Here is a 19,364-nt window from a genome sequence, read left to right on the forward strand (position 1 = left end):
AGGGGCAAGTCTGGTTCTGGCCCACACCCATCTTTCAATCAGAAACCTGGCCTTCCTTTACTCCTGCCTCCAAAGTTGCCTCCGGTCTCGGCTAAGTCTCTCTCCCAGCCTTTTTCCTTTTAATATAAAAAAAACCCACCCTCGGCCTTCTGGAAGCCCTACATTTAAAATGAAAAGTTGGCCCCTGTGGGCCCCAACAAGCGGACCGATGCGTTTCCTTCTAAAGTTTTTTGCCTTGTGCAAAACTGTTCGCCAGTTCCAACAACGGTGCCTACTTCGCCGTTCCTGAAGGACATTAAGGGAAACAGCTGTTTCAACAAAAGTGTACCCAGTTCTACAGATAAGCTGGAAACTCGGTAAGTCAGTCTGGCCAATGCTGGAGGAAATAATACCTTCACAAGAGTGACTCGTAGGGAAGCAAAGCTGGAAATGTAAACTGCAATGGGACACTCTAAACGTTTTAGCGGATAACTAATAGTAAATAGTACAAACGTGCCCCCCGTTCTCTTGCTACCTGACAAGGTGCTGTATTTGCAAATGGATGGCCTATAATAGACTCCAACTGGGAGAGTCCAATAGAGTTAGCAGGCAGGAGTTTACGAGTGGGCTTAAAATAGAGTCCGATTGGGAGAGTCCAACAGAGTTAGCAGGCAGGAGTTTACAAGTGGGCTTAAAATAGAGTCCAATTGGGAGAGTCCAACAGAGTTGGCAGGCAGGAGTTTACAAGTGGGCTTAAAATAGAGTCCAATTGGGAGAGTCCAACAGAGTTAGCAGGCTGGAGTTTAAAAGTGGGCTTAAAATAGAGTCCAATTGGGAGAGTCCAATAGAGTTAGCAGGCAGGAGTTTACAAGTGGGCTTAAAATAGAGTCCGATTGGGAGAGGCCAATAGAGTTGGCAGGCAGGAGTTTACAAGTGGGGTTAAAATAGAGTCCGATTGGGAGAGTCCAACAGAGTTGGCAGGCAGGAGTTTAAAAGTGGGCTTAAAATAGAGTCTGATTGGGAGAGTCCAACAGAGTTGGCAGGCAGGAGTTTACAAGTGGGCTTAAAAAAATAGAGTCCAGTTGGGAGAGTCCAATAGAGTTGGCAGGCAGGAGTTTACAAGTGGGCTTAAAATAGAGTTTGATTGGGAGAGTCCAATAGAGTTAGCAGGCAGGAGTTTACAAGTGGGCTTAAAATAGAGTCCGATTGGGAGAGCCCAACAGAGTTGGCAGGCAGGAGTTTACAAGTGGGCTTAAAATAGAGTCCAATTGGGAGAGTCCAATAGAGTTAGCAGGCAGGAGTTTACAAGTGGGCTTAAAATAGAGTCTGATTGGGAGAGTCCAACAGAGTTGGCAGGCAGGAGTTTACAAGTGGGCTTAAAAAAATAGAGTCCAGTTGGGAGAGTCCAATAGAGTTGGCAGGCAGGAGTTTACAAGTGGGCTTAAAATAGAGTTTGATTGGGAGAGTCCAATAGAGTTAGCAGGCAGGAGTTTACAAGTGGGCTTAAAATAGAGTCCGATTGGGAGAGCCCAACAGAGTTGGCAGGCAGGAGTTTACAAGTGGGCTTAAATTAGAGTCCAACTGGGAGAGTCCAATAGAGTTAGCAGGCAGGAGTTTGCAAGTGGTCTTAAAATAGAGTCCAATTGGGAGAGTCCAATAGAGTTAGCAGGCAGGAGTTTACAAGTGGGCTTAAAATAGAGTCCGATTGGGAGAGGCCAACAGAGTTAGCAGGCAGGAGTTTACAAATGGGCTTAAAATGTGAGCCCGCTGTTGGGTAGGGACCATCTCTATAAGTTGCCAACTTGTACTTCCCAAGCACTTAGTACAGTGCTCTGCACACAGTAAGCACTCGATAAATACAATTGAATGAATGAATGAATGAATGGCCACATCTCCCTCTCTTCCCCGTTTCTGCAGGGAAGGTCTCTCGCCCAATCAGTCAATCAATTGTATTTATTGAGTGCTTACTGTGTGCAGATTTTGCTCCCACAGAGCAGAAGAGATGAACCGGGGCACCCCTCTTTCTGTGAGCCCCATGTGGGAACTGATTACCTTGTATCTACGCCAATGCTTACTCTAGTGCGTGGCACACAGTAAGCACTTTAATACAATTATCATTACTCCCTGACCGTTTTTCAAAAGTAAAAGCATCTCCTGACGGCCTTCAAACCTATTAACCAAACGCGGAGTCATAACCAAAAGCAGCTCACGGGAGCGCGTGACTTACGGGCAACGTGCAGCAGGATTCTTCAGTCTGCTCTTGGTGAATTCAACTGCAAAGCCTGTGTAGCTCCCTCCCGGGTGCCACGGAAAAACAGGAACAATTTGGGGATGTTGGATATTACTTAAATGCCTCATATTGGGAGGAAAAAGGTACAGAACTTATTAAACCTTTTTGATTTTGCCAGTTCACTGCTGGCTCGTCCAGAGAGAACGCGGCCGACTATGTTGCCAAGAAAGTGGTCGGATCAGAACGCAGCACCCAGACTCTGGGCTTTCCCAAAAAATTTAAGCTAGGAAGTGAAGAAAAAGAGGAGTGTGAGCTAAACTTTAAAGAGTCCACGTAGTTTTAGGCTGTATTTTTGTGGCTGGCAAGGATAGTTCTGCTGTCATTTGAAAGATTGGTTAGATCTGCTGGTTTTCCACCCCTCTGGACCTTTCCCACTCAGACACCACACCTTTCAAATGTGACCCATGAGCATAATTTAGACATGTTAGAAAATGAGACTTCAGGCAGGGCATTTGACTCATTTCTCCAAAACGCAGTCCAAGTGCAGGGGTTCATTCAATCGTATTTATTGAGTGCTTACTTTGTGCAGAGCACTGTACTAAGCACTTGATTGACAAGCTCTCTGCCATGGAGTTGCAAACCGATCTCTTTTGTCAGGTCACTTTTCCCCTCTGACTGCCCACATGATGTATTACACTGAGATGTGTACAGGAAACAGAGTGGAGCAGAACTTTAATGAATATCATACATGATAATTCGAGTTGATTATTCTAAAAATATTACAGAAAACAGTCATTTTCCTGAAAGCTCTAAAAGAGACCCTGGGGGACTTTCAAGGGTGTCTGAAAGATTTAATAGCAAGCACAAAATTACAGTACAAAAGGAGAAGAGAATGATGGACTTCAGTGCAACACAGCAACACTTAAGCATAGCACGACTAGGGCATCAAGCTGGGGAAAGCATCTCACAGCTAAGAATGGGACAAATGCCATATTAATTGTTTTAAAGCTTTAAAAATTCGGAAGGGGAAAAAACCATCAGGTCATCTACAACACTATTTTACAAAAAAACCAAACAAACAAAAAACCCCCCAAACCAAACCGAAATGAAACAAACAAACAAAAATAACCACACCAGTTCAACCACATGGAAGTTAGGGATTAAACCCGCCCCTACAGCCCAGCAAATATTCCGAGTAAATGCCAAGGCGGTTTGGGGCTGGATGTGGATCACAACGGATTAGATCGATTTTGAAAGGAAAAAAAAAAAATATACACACTGGCTCCACACTGACTGTCTCATTTCACCTGGCTCACAATAGACGAAGTTGCACCATTCTGTTAAAGCTTCACCCAGGACGAATCCAGAGAGTAACTACGTATTGCTGGGTTCGGTACGCGGGGCTGGGTGGGCGGTTGCCCACAGCACGTTCCACTTGGCTCCGGTTACTCTTCCGAGAGCTTAGAATTAGAAACTCCAGATTTAAATCGTAAGAGAGCAGGCAAGGGAAGTGCTTCGGGCCGCCGCCAAAGCTGTCTGGGCCATCACCCGCCCTGGGTTCGTTCTTTTCCCCCACCCCTTCTTTCATTCCATCACCCCTCCCATGGCACAGAAGTGGGGCTGAAGACCTCCCCCTAAGAAGCAGGTCGCCCAGATCTCTCGTTATCTTAGATCAACTTCAGAAAAGAAACAACAGAATGTAAAAGGGCTAGTGATTAATCGGGCCCCAGTGATTTCTGAGGACGGGAAGCCATTTTCAGTTCATTCCCAGCTTCTTCATGGTCCTCCAGCGATCCTTGATCATCACGGAGGTACGGTTAACGAAAGGGAAGTTTTTGGAAATGACGACCCAGTTGCCCTCCCCATACTTCATCACTCCGGCTCTGACCCATTCGCTTTCTTGGACAGTCCATTTCTGTAAGAGAAAACCGAGAGAGAGAGAGAGATGTATTACAATCGGCGCACTCCAGCTGTATCTACCTGAAGAGTACTGGGAAAAGAAAAAAATACTCCTAGCCCGGAGCGGGCAACTCAGAAAGCAGCATATTTGGGCGCAGAGTTGAAACCCTCAGAGGGCAGGGCCTGGGTTTGTTGGACTATACAGCAACGAGTCTAGAGTCGACCACTCGTGAACATACGACTTCAGAGTCCCAGTGTTTCACTTACAACTAATTCAGCCTATATTCGGCATGTCAACTCACTGTGGCTTTTGAAAGCTATCCCGATCTCCGAAATTAGATCAATCGGTAAAATAGCTTCTCCCAAATTTAGCAGCCGACTTCTACGGGTCTTGGCCCATTCACTGTTTTACACTAACCGTTTCCATGCAAGAGCGATCTCCCTGAGTCATCAATCAATCAATCAATCAATCGTATTTATTGAGCGCTTACTGTGTGCAGAGCACTATACTAAGCGCTTGGGAAGTACAAGCTGGCAACATATAGAGACGGTCCCGACCCAACAGTGGGCTCACAGTCTAGAAGGGGGAGACAGAGAAGAAGGGGGAGACAGAGAAAGAAGGGGGAGACAGACAAAACATATTAACAAAATAAAATGAATAGAATAGTAAATATGTACAAGTAAAATAAATTCATTCATTCATTCAATCGTATTTATTGAGCGCTTTCCGTGTGCAGAGCACTGGACTTAGCGCTTGGGAAGTCCAAGTTGGCAACATCTAGAGACGGTCATGACGACCTTTTAGACTGTGAGCCCACTGTTGGGTAGGGACTGTCTCTATATGTTGCCAATTTGTACTTCCCAAGCGCTTAGTACAGTGCTCTGCACATAGTAAGCGCTCAATAAATACGACTGATGATGATGATGATGATGATGACCCACTGTGTCCAAAATCCAGGTGTTAGATGAGGAAACTCCCGCAAAAACCAATAATAAATAGTCCTTTCTCTGTGCAGAGCACAATACAGAACACTTGGGAGACTGACAGTAGACGTGATTCCTGCCCTCGAGGAGCTACGAGACCACCCCCTTGCCCCACTTAGGATGGAGCCTACTATCTCACGGTTAAGAGTAAGATTTCTTTTTGGAGTTTAGGAACTGGAGCTCAGCTGTATTGCCTAGTAGAAAGGGCACGGAGTCAGAGGACCTGGGTTCTAATCCCGACTCCGCCCCTTGTCTGCTGTGTGACCTCGGGCAAGTCCCTTCACTTCTCTGGACCTGTTTCCTCATCTGTAAAATGGGGATGAAGACTGTGTCCAACCCACTTATCTTGTGGACCTTTCCCACTCAGACACCACACCTTTCAAATGTGATCCATGAGCATAATTTAGACATGTTAGAAAATGAGACTTCAGGCAGGGCATTTGACTCATTTTTCCAAAACGCAGTCCAAGTGCAGTGAACGGAGTAGGGGTTCATTCAATCGTATTTATTGAGTGCTTACTGTGTGCAGAGCACTGTATTAAGCACTTGACTGACAAGCTCCCTGCCCTTCCCTGTACTTAGGGAAGTACAACTAACCTCAACGTTTAGTACAGTGCCCGGCCAATAGTAAGCACTTATATACCGCAATCATTTTTATTACTATTTGGCAAGACTGCCTGGAGGATTGCCCCACACTTGACTAGCTAAAATATGCCAATCTTCCATCTGCAAGACTTTTGGCAAGTCAAATGCTGGGACCGGCAGACTGAGCCACAATGTCCCTGAAACTGTTTCCTTGTCCCAGTGCCCTCCTGCTCATCATCCCCATCTCACATCTCCTTTGTCTTAGTCTGTGAGTTCCTTGGGGGCCAGGGATCATGTCTAATTCTCACCTGTGTATTTCTTCCCAATGCTTCCTTCAGTGTTTTGCATACAGTGAGCGCTTAAATCCTTCTTGAGACTTCTTAATATCACTGTTTTGTTAATGATGTGCATACGGCTTTAATTCTATTTGTTCTGACGATTTTGACACCTGTCTACATGTTTTTTGTTACCTGTCTCCCCCTTCTAGACTGTGAGCCCACTGTTGGGTAGGGACCGTCTCTATATGTTGCTGACTTGTACTTCCCAAGCGCTTAGTACAGTGCTCTGCACACAGTAAGTGCTCAATAAATACGATTGAATGAGTGAATGTTTCCTCTACCGATTACTCAATACGGATTTCTCACCCATGAGTTTATTCAAACTTTTCTTGGATCACCTCAACATTTTCTGCCTGCACTATAGATCCAAATTCCGCCTGGCAGATGAGGCACTTCCTTTTGCCTTGAACCTAAACGTCCTAGGGCCGAGGGGCTGTAAGCTTGTTATGGATGGGGAACGTGTCTGTTAATTCTGTTGTATCGTATTCTTCAAGTGCTTAGTACAGTGCTCTGCAAATAGCACTCAATAAATGCCATTGATTGATTGAATGACTGAGGGGCTTGGTGAACAATTCCATGTTTGACCTGATATACCCTTCCTAATTTGCAGTCTTCGACTGGGGCCTCTGTCAGCCTTCACAGGTTTCAGGAAGAACCCTTTCAACCTATCATTTAGGGAATGTGCCTCAACACCTGATCATCTTGGCTGCCTTTCTCTGTACTTTCTCCAGGTCTACTATGCTGCCCTTTCACTGTCCACACCTTTCCCCCGTTTACTCATGCTCGCCTGGAACCCCTCCCTTCAAATCCGCTAGATCAAAGCCCTCCCCTTCTTCAGAGCCACACTGAAAACCCACCTCCTTCAGGAGACGGTCCCTCATTAATTTTCACCACCTCGGGTTGTGGCAACCCAACAACCACCCTCGGCATTTCTGCATACGCCGATTAATGTTCTCCTTTTAGTCACTAATTTATCCATTCTTCTGTTTCCTTATTACGTTTATCCATCACTTCCCCCAAGGTCAGAATGAAAAACTGGCACCCTGTTTCCTGACGAGCTTCAAAAGGCTCTAAGTTACCTGCTTCTTGGTACTGACGGCTGAATTATTGGCCTCTCCATCTGGTCCTGCTACAAAACAGACACAGGGAAAATTACAATTCACCGTTCACTTTTAACTGCAAAAAAAAGAGGCAGACTGCCTCAGTTCAATTCAATGTTCTCAGATTCTAGAGGGATAAACAAACCAGACACTAGTGAACACTGTTTTTCATTTTCTTTACTTATCGCAGCAGCCTGCTTCTAGCCCAGCAAAGGGCATTCCACTTCATACCTCAACACCCATAAGATTAAAGGCGTATATGGTCACACTTTGTACTAATATAAAAACCAGCTACTGTAAACTCGTTTCGAGCAGGGACCGTGAATACCGACTCTTGTTGTAGTGTACTCTCCCAAGATTTTGGAACAGTGCTCTGCACACAGCAAGCGCCTGATAAATACCAGGGATAGAGTGAATTAAGAAAAGGAACCTTCACTAAGCTCTTCCCCTGGAGTAAGCTCCTTTTGGGAAGGGAATGTCTCTACCAGTTCTGTTGTATCGAACTCTGCTACATACTTAGTACAGCGCTCTGCACCCAGGAACCACTCTAGAAATGCCACTGCTAGAAAATAGATAATAAAATTAAAGTCAGCATAGAGATGTAATATGCCTATTAACGAGAACAGCGACCTCTCCTACCTTCCTAGTTTAATTATTCGGAAAGCATCAGCGTCAGGACTACATACCATGGGTTCTACCACAGCAAGACTGAGTTTGATGCCACAGCGATAACAGGAAGAGAGATGTGATGGGGGAACTGCTGCTTTGATAGAAATGCTGCACTACCAGATGAGAAAGTCAAGGAAATGGAGCATTTCCCAGAAGGCGAGAAAACTGCCTTAGAGCATGATAAATGGCAGCAAAAATACCACAGACAAAAACACAGGCTCACGACCAGGCTCTAAAGTAAAGGTCACTCACTCATTCAGTTGTATTTACTGATTGCTTACGGTGCGCGGAGCACTGCACTGAGCATTTGGGAGAGTACAAAACAACAGTACCAGACATTCCCTGCTCACAATGAGATCGCAGTCGAGAAGGGGAGACGTTAATAGAAATAAAATGAATTACAGATATGGACGTAAGTCTTGTGGGGCTGGAAGGGGGGATGAGAAAGGGGAGCAAGTCAGGGAAAAAAAGGACTTCTGAACTTACGCTGGACTTGAAAAAGGTCATCCTCCTCTATCCACGTGTCCTTTTCTTCTACCCCATTGGAACTGTTCCACTTGCCTTTGTGCGATCTGAAGAAAAACCAAGAGCATCCACATCAATTAAAAACGTTAGACCAGCCCACGTAGGGGGGAGAGTAAGCTGGAGACAAAGGGGAGCGGTGCCAGTCGCGATTCAAATCTTAACTAGAATTTGGAAATAAACAGAGAAACGACTTCTACCAGGTTCAAAAACACTGAACAGAGAAGACTATTAAGAACACCATAAATACACACAGCAAACAAACAAATATTCTCTTGCCTATCTGAGCCTTGCTTTCCTTTATTACCTACCCACCCATAAGGCACACTGGCAGAGCCCTGCACAGGCCGAAATCTTAGAGAGGTCAGATGTACTTAAGTAGGGTTTGATCCGGCCTCGGTGACCTTGAACTTAATTCAAACTCTGCCCTCCTGGCTCAAGTTAGAGGATATATACCTAGTGTATTCATTAATGTAAGAATGCTTACAAATCCTTAGGAAAAATCAAAGAACTAGCACAGGTACGCTGTACCTCCCCTGTCAGTAACTACGCTTAGAAGAACTTCCTTAAACACACTTCAAAATGTGCAGGTCGGCACTTCCAAGCTAAACTGTAATAAAAAGCACTGTTGGGAAATCCTTCATTTGATTAAGTATGCAGTAAATGTTTGCTTCATTAAAAAACAAGGAATTTACAACAGATGCTTGGCTTCCCAGAGATTTGGCCACTGAGAACCCCGTGACTTAAAAAAATGTTTTGGTGGACTCCTAGCCTCAAGGGAATCCTACTTTAAGTGAAATGATCTGTCCACCACAAAAATGTGCAAAATTTCCTTCTAGTTATTCAAATGAAGTTCTCATAGACCTATGTCAATTTAAAAAAGGCGGTGTATCTTGAAGTTTCAAAATACATTCAGCCGGCTCATTACGTACTTTCGTTCATGTTTTAGGAGAATTAGGAATGCTAGAGAGAGCAGTGTGGCCTAGCGAGCAGAGCATGGGTGTGGGAATCAGAAAGACCTGGGTTCCAATCCCAGCTTTGCCATGTGTCTGCTCTGTGACCTTGGGCAAGTCACTTCTCCGTGCCTCAGTCACCTCGTCTGTAAAATGGGGATTAAGACTGGGAGCCCCATGTGGGACAGGGACTGTGTCCAACCTGATTTGCTTGTATCTACCCCAGTGCTTAGTACAGTGCCTGGCACATAGTTAGCGCTCAACAAATACCACAATTATTATCCTTTAGACAAAGCACACCTGCCTGGATAGACCACAGTGTGATGTCAGAGGAAATGACTGTGCATGTGAACAGGGCCAGACCCACGGTGAACACTATGTCCCTGAGTTTTTCCTAACGCGAGGTCCCGCAAGAATGCTTGTTGTGGGCAGGGAACGTGTCTACCGACTGTTATTTTGTACTCTCCCAAGCGCTTAGTACAGTTCTCTGCACACAGTGAGCGCTCAATAAATACAATTGCTCAATTAATTGGATACCAAACCCCCAACCTTACAAGATAATTGGGGGTGCTCTGCCCCTCACTAGGTGCTAGGAGACAGCCTCCAGATTTTTAACCCATTTACCCTACATTTCTTCAATATCACTGGCCTCTGACTGGAAGTTCACTGTACACTCGGTTGTTTATTATGATTACTCTGTGAATACTTTTGTGTTTCCCTATTATTATTTGTCTCTTCCACTCTAGTATAAGCCCTTCCTGCATAGGGAATGTCACTTGCTTGTTCTGAACTTCCCAAGTGCTCAGTTGAGTGCACTTCACCAAGTGAGCATTTAATAAATATTATCGCTACTACGACAACTAAGTTCCTGACTTACATAGGAACCAAACCACTCCCCGGGACAAATTCCTAATGCGGAGTCAAGAGAAGCCGGAAGACTGGAGGAGTTCAGTTCAATCTTTTTTGGGAAGGTAAGGGAGGGGATTACATATATATATCTACACACACACACACACACACACACACACACACACACACACACACACACACATATAGATAAAATGCAGCCTCTTAAAAAATTGAATGGCCCAAACTTTATTGCCCTTGCACCCGGAACAAAAGTTTACTAAAATGTAACTACGCCTGAGAATTGGGTTCTGCTATGGCCTCCTCCACCTCACTAGTGTAGTGCTTCTAGCGTAATCTTATGGACCCTAAATAATAGTGTGGCTGCTCCTTCTAAGGTAGAAAGAGCATTTTTGAGAAAGCTTTTTATGCTTAATTTAGCCAAATGCTGCTACACCTATTAAACCACTGACAGTCCCAGAAAGGACTACCAACCAGCCTGAAAAATCGCTACAGGGGATAACCTCGTACTTGCGACTCTTCTCCCCAGATAGGGGTTGGTTATGCAACTTGAGAACCATAGGCTTGGATGCGGAAGACACGACGGACTCTTGCGAGGAATCAGGGCTCTCGCTCGGCTCACTACTAATCTGGCTGTCCTGCTCCAGAACCAATCTACTTATTGTCAAACGTTTATTCTTGTGCTGCAGTTCAGAACTGTCTGTAGGCTCTGAGGATGGGCTTTCGGCTCTTCTTTGCCGCTTGTTTTTGAGGACCGCCGAAGGCGACGTTTGTTCAGGAACTGAAATGTCTTTCTGGTCCAGCTTGGTGAAGGCTGCGTCGGGATCTTGAAAACTGGACAGGGTTTTGAAAGCCCCTTTCAGAGCTGAAATTCCAAATGTGGCTGGACTCTCAGGAAGCTGTCTAAAAACAAAGAGAAGAAATTTTAGAATGCACTGATTCCTGCTCTTCTCCTCTGCAGTCCCCTCTCCAAAACCTCCAGCTATCATTCGTTCATTCACTCAGTCGTGTTCATCGAGCCCTTCCTGTGTGCGCAACACTGTACTAAGCACTTGAGAGACTACAACAACTGACACATTCCCTGCCCACAACAAGCTTACAGTCTAGAGGTGGGAGACACATCAACATAAATAAACAAATTACAGATATGCACATAAGTGCTGTGGGGCTGTGAGGTGGGGTGAACAAAGGGAGCAAGTCAGGGAGATGTAGAAGGGGGTGGGAGAAGAGGAAAAGGGAGCTTTGTTTGGGAAGCCTTCAATAAAGCTTGGAAGGCAGGGAGGATAACTGTCGTATTTGAGGAGGGAGGGCATTCCAGGCCAGAGGGATACGTGAGATCTAGGCACAGTAAAAAAGATTAGCATTAGAGGACCAAAGTGTGTGGGTTGGGTTGTAGTAAGAGAGTAGTGATTGTAGTAACATGGTAGCAGTTTGGATGGAGAAGAGAGGGAGGATTTTAGCGATGTTGTGAAGGTGGGACGGATAGGACTTGGTGATGAATTGAATATGTGGGTTGAATGACAGATAGGAGTCAAGGATAATGCCTAGGTCACGGGCTTGTGAGACAGGAAGGATGGTGGTGCCGTCTACAGTGATGGGAAAGTCAGGGAGAGGACAGAGTTTGGGTGGGAAGATAAGGAGTTCAGTTTTAGACACGTTAAGCTTGAGGGGACAGGAGGACATCCAAGTTGAGATGTCTTGAAGGCAAGAGGAAATGCGAGACTGCAGAGTGAGAGAGATCAGGGCTGCAGATCGAGATTTAGGTTTCAGCGGCACAGAGGTGGTAGTTGAAGCCATGGGAGCACATGAGCTCTCCAAGGGAGTGGGTGTAGATGGAGAATAAAAGGGGACCCAGAACTGAACCACCGCAATGTGTGTGCCCATTACTAAACACAGCCCAGGTCCGTGCAGGTCAGGCATCTTGTTTTAAGGTAAAAAGGATTTTTCAATCAAATGTCAAGTTTAAAACCTGCCCAGGGTAAGCCTGATATTTAACACCAGCCTAACATGGGGCTGTTCCATATAAACTACACTGCTTTTGAAGCCAATTGCCATGCCTGCCAAGAACAGCATGCCTGCTGAGTGACGGAGGACATTTCACCCGTTTCCTAGCCCTGGTGGTCCAGGCACACGGACGAGGCAGCGGGCAGGGGGAAAGAAGCAAAAGGAGGCTAGCATTTCTGTCAATCTCCAGGGCCGAGCCAATTCCAAGGCATGCGTAGAGGGATACTCGCGTGACAAAAATATCTGGCCTCTACAATCAAAACTTATTTTTCAGCCCTGTAATACAACAAAAAGTACTAATAGCAAATCTCTGTTTTCGGCTGATTAATAAGGCAGCTATGGGGTTTAGGCACAGCCAGAATCCACCAGATCTTTTCAATCTACCCATAGGGCTATTTCATGCAGACCACGCAATGGTATCTAGCCAAGGTATCACCACTGATACCTTTCAGATCCATTCCTGTCTCGAGCCATACATGCACTCCCAATTTTATCTGAAAGCAGAAGTGCCAAGTTTTCTTTCTCAGTGCAGAGGCAAACTCAGGGTGGGACTCAGGAAAAAAAGGAGGAGCACAGGCACGTACGTACACCTGCCGCCTCCTGAAGAGACGAACGTGTAGACACACAAATACTGGCAGGGAAGTAAATGTCTAAGATATACACCCAAGACAGGATGGGCAAAATGCAGGCACACACCAAAGATGGAGACGGATCACGGCTCGGGGAGGTCCACGGTGCCCTTTCCCCTGCTCGAAGCCGGGAATGGGTGGAATCTGGGCCCTTTCTTACTTAGAGATGGGCAGCTGGAAGAGCTGTGGGGGCAAAACTAGCAGTTTTTCCAAGACTTGGAGGCTAAGTGGCCTTCACTGTCCCCATCTCAGAACCGGCACCCTTGTTGCTCGGCCTGGACCCAATTTCGGGATCGTCCCTGTCAAAGAGCCGCCCCTCTCCCCCAAATCACCCTAAACATCAGCCCTTCCCAGCTACAGATTAGAGCTGGGACACCTAGAAGACTAAATAGTTGAGAGAGGAGCCTGTTAGCCTTCCTTCTAGCATCCTACACAATTACTGGCCTTTCCAGGTGGGGAACGAATAGGTAGCCATTCTAAACCAGGACAACCCTTGGTCTTAGAGAAAGACACCGAGCATTAATGGGTCTTCGTACAGGGAGAAACAGTAGTGACGCCTACAGAAAGCTGTAGCTCATTTGTAAAAATGTCACGTGCAACTTCGGCATAGATGCTCCTTTCTAAATGCAACCGTTCTCAAGGAAATAAAAACTCAGGGTTAAGAACCCTTTTCTCACCGAAAGGGTTCTTTGGATGGCTTTTCCACAGGCTCTGGTGCTAGGTGCTTATCTTCTGTCACAGTACCTTCTGCGGCAGACTGAGACTTCAAAACTTTTTTTGCCGTCTTGGAAAGGGAGAGAGGATAATACGAAAAAGAACTTCAGGGAATTTTGCCAACTCCATGCTTCCCCACTTCCACTGCCCTCATGAAGGAAACCTCCTAATATGCCTTGGCGCCTCTCAGGAGAGAGTCCACGTTTCCCCAAGATGTTCTTCAACCGCCCACCCGGTTTTCCTATAATGCAGAGATTGCATTCTTTGCCTACCACCTACGAAGGTCTGCATGGAGAAAGGACCATTCGATCAGCAGGCATATCTGATTACCTCAGAACCGGATTTTTTTTTTCTTATCGTCACGGCTTTTAAAGTTCATTATGACGGAAACAAAACTATACTTCAGTTAAGGGTGGCTGGCTGAGATTTTGAAAAAAAAATCTTTTGTACTAAACCATTAACCAGAATGATGTTCTAGACTGTGAGCCCGCTTTTGGGTAGGGACCGTCTCTATATGTCGTCATCTTGTACTTCCCAAGCGCTTAGTACAGTGCTCTGCACACCGTAAGCGCTCAATAAATACGACTGAATGAATGAATGAATGTTTAAAATGATTTTCCCTATGAGGGTGTGAATCTCCTGTCAGGAGTAACAGAGGAGCCTAAATTTGAGATATCAGGGCACAGAACCTACTCAGAGAAGCAGCGTGGCTCAATGGAAAGAGCGCGGGCTTTAGAGTCAGAGGTCATGGGTTCAAATCCCGACTCCACCAACTGTCAGCTGTGTGACTTGTGAGCCCACTGTTGGGTAGGGACTGTCTCTATATGTTGCCAATTTGTACTTCCCAAGCGCTTAGTACAGTGCTCTGCACATAGTAAGCGCTCAATAAATACGATTGATGATGATGATGATGATGATGAAGTCACTTATCTTCTCTGGGCCTCAGTTACCTCGTCTGTAAAATGGGGAGTAAGACTGGGAGCCCCCCGTGGGACAACCTGATCACCTTGTAACCTCCCCAGAGCTTAGAACTGTGCTTTGCACATAGTAAGCGCTTAATAAATGCCATTATTATTATTATTATTATTATTATTATTACTACTCAGAGGAATTGACTGTGATGCTAATTACTTGCACAGCTAACTCGCATTCTTTCATCCCTGTCCGTCATTTTCCTTCTGGGATACAGCGTAAAATGAGTAGGTGGGCAAGGTATAGCACGTGATGAAGTTCCTGTGCAGTCTTCATCCACATTAGCTAGCTACAGGCAAAGCGGGACTGTTACCCAGGTCTTCTGCTACCCAGAGCAGTGCTCTGTTCTCTGGACAAAGAGCGGGACTGTTTTCCCTTTAGTATTAAAGGACGCCCTGTCCAGCGGCGATTCCCAAAACTCAAATTCAATCAGCAGCTATCGCAGATGGAGTCCAGTAAGATTTATCTGCTGCCTAGTGGACCCTGCAGTTAGGAAGATGTAGGCTCAAAACAGCCGGCAAACACTCCATTCTGGCAATCTCTTCTCAAGATGGCAGTCGGCTCAGCAGGCCCGAAAAAAGCGGCGTGACCCAGTGGATGGAGCCCAGGCCTGGGAGTTCGAAGGACCTGGGTTCCCCGGATCTGCCCCTTGTCCGCTGTGTGACCTTGGGCAAGTCACATAACTTCTCTGTGCCTCGGTTACCACATCTGTAAAATGGGGACTATGATGGTGAGCTCCTTGAGGGGCTGTGTCCAGCCTAATTAAATTGCATTTAATCCAGCGCTTAGTACAGCAACTGGCGCATTTAGTAAGCGCTTAATAAATACCATAGAAAGGTCCCCTATTCTAGAAGGAAAGTTTTAGTCCCACAAACTCCCCCATTTATCCAGACTGCCCTTGGTCATATAAAGTTTTGACAGCAGCACTACATATCTTTATTCCCTGGATCTTTCTCCTACTTACCGGGTTCTCATGAGTCTCATATCCATCTCTATCACCACTCCCGGCTCTTTTGCCAAAAGCGCTCCTCTGGATCCCACCCCCCTAATGAGGGCTTCCCAAGGTGTTAATGCTCTATGAACCGACGCCTGTCGCGGCAGGAGAGTTTGCGTGCACTGATGAAGCTTAGAGCTATGACACACAGGGCTAATGGAAAGTCTAAGCCGAAACGTCGGAGTCGATTCGCCCGTGCTGGGCAGCGGAATAAAAGGCGGATGATCAAGTGATCAAAGACAACGAGTTTTTACTGTGCGGAAGGCGGCAATGGTAAACCACTTCCGTATCTACGGCAAAAAAACTCTGTTTTCTTCGACTTCATCACAGAAGATGGACCGTTCTGAAGAGGGTGTCCATGGAGTCGCTATGGATAGGAAGCCAACGGCAATTTGAAGAAGAAGGTGCTAAAGGATTTTCTGGGTATTTGCCATCTACAGTCAATTCGCTTGTCATCTCTAAAGCACACTCATTCTAGAGCAGGGTGAGAGCCATGTACAGTGCTAGTGATCTAACAACAATGTGTCAATCCTGAAATGACAATGTTTGTATTCTCTGTTCCAACGATTGGACGCGTGCAGGGAGACAATACTGCGAAAAGTAGGCCAGACAAATTCAGAAGAAATCGGAAGGCAAGCGGAGGTATTCTAGACCTGTGGCGGATGAGGGCTGTGGGTGCCATTTAGCTTTTCAGTCCAAAGAACGGGCAAACTATCAGCTCAGCTCTGGGTCACTATAAAGTTAATGCCATTATAGAAGTAAAAACTGTTTCCAAAATGACACCAAAAAATCTCCATATCAATAATTAATAAGTATTACACGTTTACTAAGTGCCAAACACTGTACTAAGGTAATCAGGGTGGACACAGTCTCTGTCCCGCATGGGGCTCGCAGTCTAAATACGAGGGAGTGGGATTTAATCTACATTTTAGAGATGAGGAAACTGACGCACACAAAAGGAAAGTGACTTGCCTAACACAGCAGACGAGTGGCAGAGATGGGATTAGAACCCAGGTCTTCTCATCGCCAGACCCGTACAAGGCCATACTGCTTCAATATCAAGTCCAAACGTTTCAATCTTGGTTCTTTACATGATCACCTCTATCATTTCTCTTCTTTTGATTTTGTAAAAGATAACCCCTTTAGGTCTCTTTCATCCATGTCTGATTGTGCACCTTCCAGATTTTCAGTCAATTAATCAAAGGTATTTATTGAATGCTTACTGGGGTCAGAGTGCTGTACTAAGCACTTGGGAGAGCAGCAGCCAAGTTAATGCCATCCCTTCAAAATTCACTTCACAGTCTGGCCTTCCCTGATTGTGAGGAATAAATTCCCATCTATTTTAAATACAGCCAATAGAGCCCATAAAAAAAGATATAAGAAAAAGGTCTCAGAATATATGCCTCTAAAAAGCGGGTGATACATTGGTCACTCAGAAGTACTTGACTGAAGTTGGAGATGGTGAGAATTATAAACTATGTTGCCAACTATGTAGACTATGTTGCCAACTTGTACTTCCCAAGCGCTTAGTACAGTGCTCTGCACACAGTAAGCACTAAATATGATTGAATGAATGAATGAATGAATGATATCCCATATAGATGAAATATTAGAAAGCAGTAAAGCAGCATGGCTCAGTGAAAAGAGTATGGGCTTGGGAGGCAGAGGTCATGGGTTCTAGTCCTGCTCCACCACTTGTCTGCTGTGTGACTTTGGGCAAGTCACTTAATTTCTCTGTGCCTCAGTTACCTCATCTGGAAAATTAGGATTAAGGCTATGAGCCCTACATGGGACAACCTAATCTTGTATCCCCCCCCCCACCCCATGCTTAGAACAATGCTTTGCACATAGTAAGTGCTTAACAAATGCCATCATTATTATTACTGGCTTAGAAAACTGGAATTAAATATCTACTCACTCTTGCCCTCACACTGTGGGACATGTGGGACAGGGATGACTGGAGTCTATCTACCCCAGCACTTAGTACAGTGCTTGGAATTTAGTATGCATTTCGGAGAAGCAGCGTGGCCTAGTAGTTAGAGCACAGGCTTGGGAGTCAGGAGGACCTGGGTTCTAGTCCCGGCTCCCCAATTTATCTGCTGTGTGACCTTCGGCAAGTCACCTCACTTCTCTGGGCCTCAGTTACCTCATCTGTAAAATGGGGATTAAGACTGTGAGCCCCATGTGGGATAGGGACCATGTCCAGCTTGATTACCTTGTATCTATCCCAACGCTTACAACAATGCCTGGCACATAGTAAAGGCTTAACAAATACCATAAAACCTCTACAATTATTATTATTTTTAGCAGTAGTAATAACAATTATAATAATAATTAACCTGGGATAAGACCTTCTCTGGACCCTCTGTCAGAAGGGTACAGAAGAGAAGGGAGGACAAAATATTTACATACCGTAAGCAAAAAGGGCTCTGCATCATCTGTGTGACTCTCCAGGAACTGCAGCATCTTCTGTTGGAAAGTCTCATAAGAGAAGTTCTGTATCACAGGATGTGCCCAATTCCTCTCACGGATAATGTTCAGGAGATCGTTTCTCAGTTTCTGAATGATGAATAAACACAACAACCGCCTCCATTAAACACTTGGCGCCAAAGGCTGCAAAGATAGCTGCCTAAATGTTTGTGATGTGGTGTCAAAGGCAAAGTTAGCAGTTCAAAGTTAAAAGAGCAACCCCCTGGGTATTTGGCACTGGTGTACTGAGTTGGCAAACAACCCCCAAGCCCCCCTCACATGCCCTTGGCATCTCTACTGTGCCCCTGTTCCTGCCTAAGACATCTGAGGTCGAGAACTACTTATTAATACTCTGAGAGAAGACAGTGCCTCTCCTTGCTTCCCAACAGAGGCAATGAAATGAACTCAAACTACTCAAAAAATCAACCTAGGAATCCCCCTGCTCTCCCACCCTGACAGATAAAGCCAGAATTAATTTACCTGGGTACTGGGATCCTTGGACATATGCTTTTTCAAAATTTTTGAGGCCTTTTCAAATTCTTTATTTTTGATACAAATAATAACAGCCTATAAAAAACAAAACAAGGCTTAGTTGTGATCTGCTTTAATAATAACTAAATATGGACTCAGGATTCTACGACTCACAATGAACTCCTTTACCATTCTAAAAAGGACTTTTAACAACAAGAGGATTTGCCCACAAGTAAACCAAATTCCCGTAAATGAAAATGACCCTGTTTTAAAATCACTGCAAACAACTCTTAACCCGTTTACAGAGGAAGACCCTTCCCGTCTTCATTCTTTTAAAGATGGGAATCTATTCCACAGTGAGTTCGATTTTCTTAAGGGGTGAAAACCCCTAACGTTTGCAAGTGCAGCCTATTTTAATACAACGTCCTCGCAAAAGAGGCAGGATGAATTCCAGGTAGTTCATTCCCATAGCCAACATATTTAGTTAGCTCAGTTCTGTATGCAAGCATTAGCTTTAATGATTTCTGTTCAAGTCAGGGTTCCTCACGAAATCTTTTTAGATTGCCATTTAAAAACAAATTGTTTGCTACCCACAGCTTTCTGCAAATTTGGCATAGGAAAACCCTGAAGCCAGTTTGGTAAAGAACCACCAGACCTCCCGCTTTAAAAAACAAACCCCTTAAACAGCAATTTCAATTGACAGTTCAGGGAATAAACAAGGAAGACAATCCTGGTTCATCTACATCATACACTGTCATTCTACATGGTATATTAAGAGGCCTTGGAGGCTACAGCAGGGACACAGGAACTTCACCAAAGTGTGCCCTATCTCCCAAGGAAAAGGAAGTTTCGGTCTGCCAAGAGTGTTAATAAGAACAGTTGCCACCCATCCAGACCCGAGGGGCAAGGCTAGTGTAAAGTACTGAGGGGTAAACTACGGATTTTTAAAAAAACAGCACACAGAGACGTATGAAATAAATAAAAA

General features: G+C 45.2%; 1 protein-coding gene across 2 annotated transcripts in view; it reads right to left on the reverse strand.

The window, feature by feature from the left end:
* Positions 1 to 2,924: 2,924 nt before the first annotated feature.
* Positions 2,925 to 19,364, reverse strand: part of TERF2 (telomeric repeat binding factor 2) — a 34,535-nt gene continuing 18,095 nt past the window's right edge. Inside the window, exons 4-10 of one of the 2 annotated variants that reach the window (XM_038753947.1) lie at positions 18,389 to 18,475; positions 17,852 to 17,998; positions 13,437 to 13,543; positions 10,637 to 11,029; positions 8,271 to 8,356; positions 7,095 to 7,141; positions 2,925 to 4,124 (exon numbers count right to left, since the gene is read on the reverse strand). In XM_038753947.1, the coding sequence (XP_038609875.1) occupies positions 3,966 to 4,124; positions 7,095 to 7,141; positions 8,271 to 8,356; positions 10,637 to 11,029; positions 13,437 to 13,543; positions 17,852 to 17,998; positions 18,389 to 18,475 (1,026 nt within the window). In that variant the 3' untranslated portion in view covers positions 2,925 to 3,965. Of the gene's footprint in view, positions 4,125 to 7,094; positions 7,145 to 8,270; positions 8,357 to 10,636; positions 11,030 to 13,436; positions 13,544 to 17,851; positions 17,999 to 18,388; positions 18,476 to 19,364 lie in introns of both variants that reach the window. The other variant, XM_038753946.1, reaches the window with a different exon arrangement.

This window comes from Tachyglossus aculeatus, chromosome 11 (genome assembly GCF_015852505.1).
Source record: "Tachyglossus aculeatus isolate mTacAcu1 chromosome 11, mTacAcu1.pri, whole genome shotgun sequence".
NCBI lineage: Eukaryota > Metazoa > Chordata > Mammalia > Monotremata > Tachyglossidae > Tachyglossus > Tachyglossus aculeatus.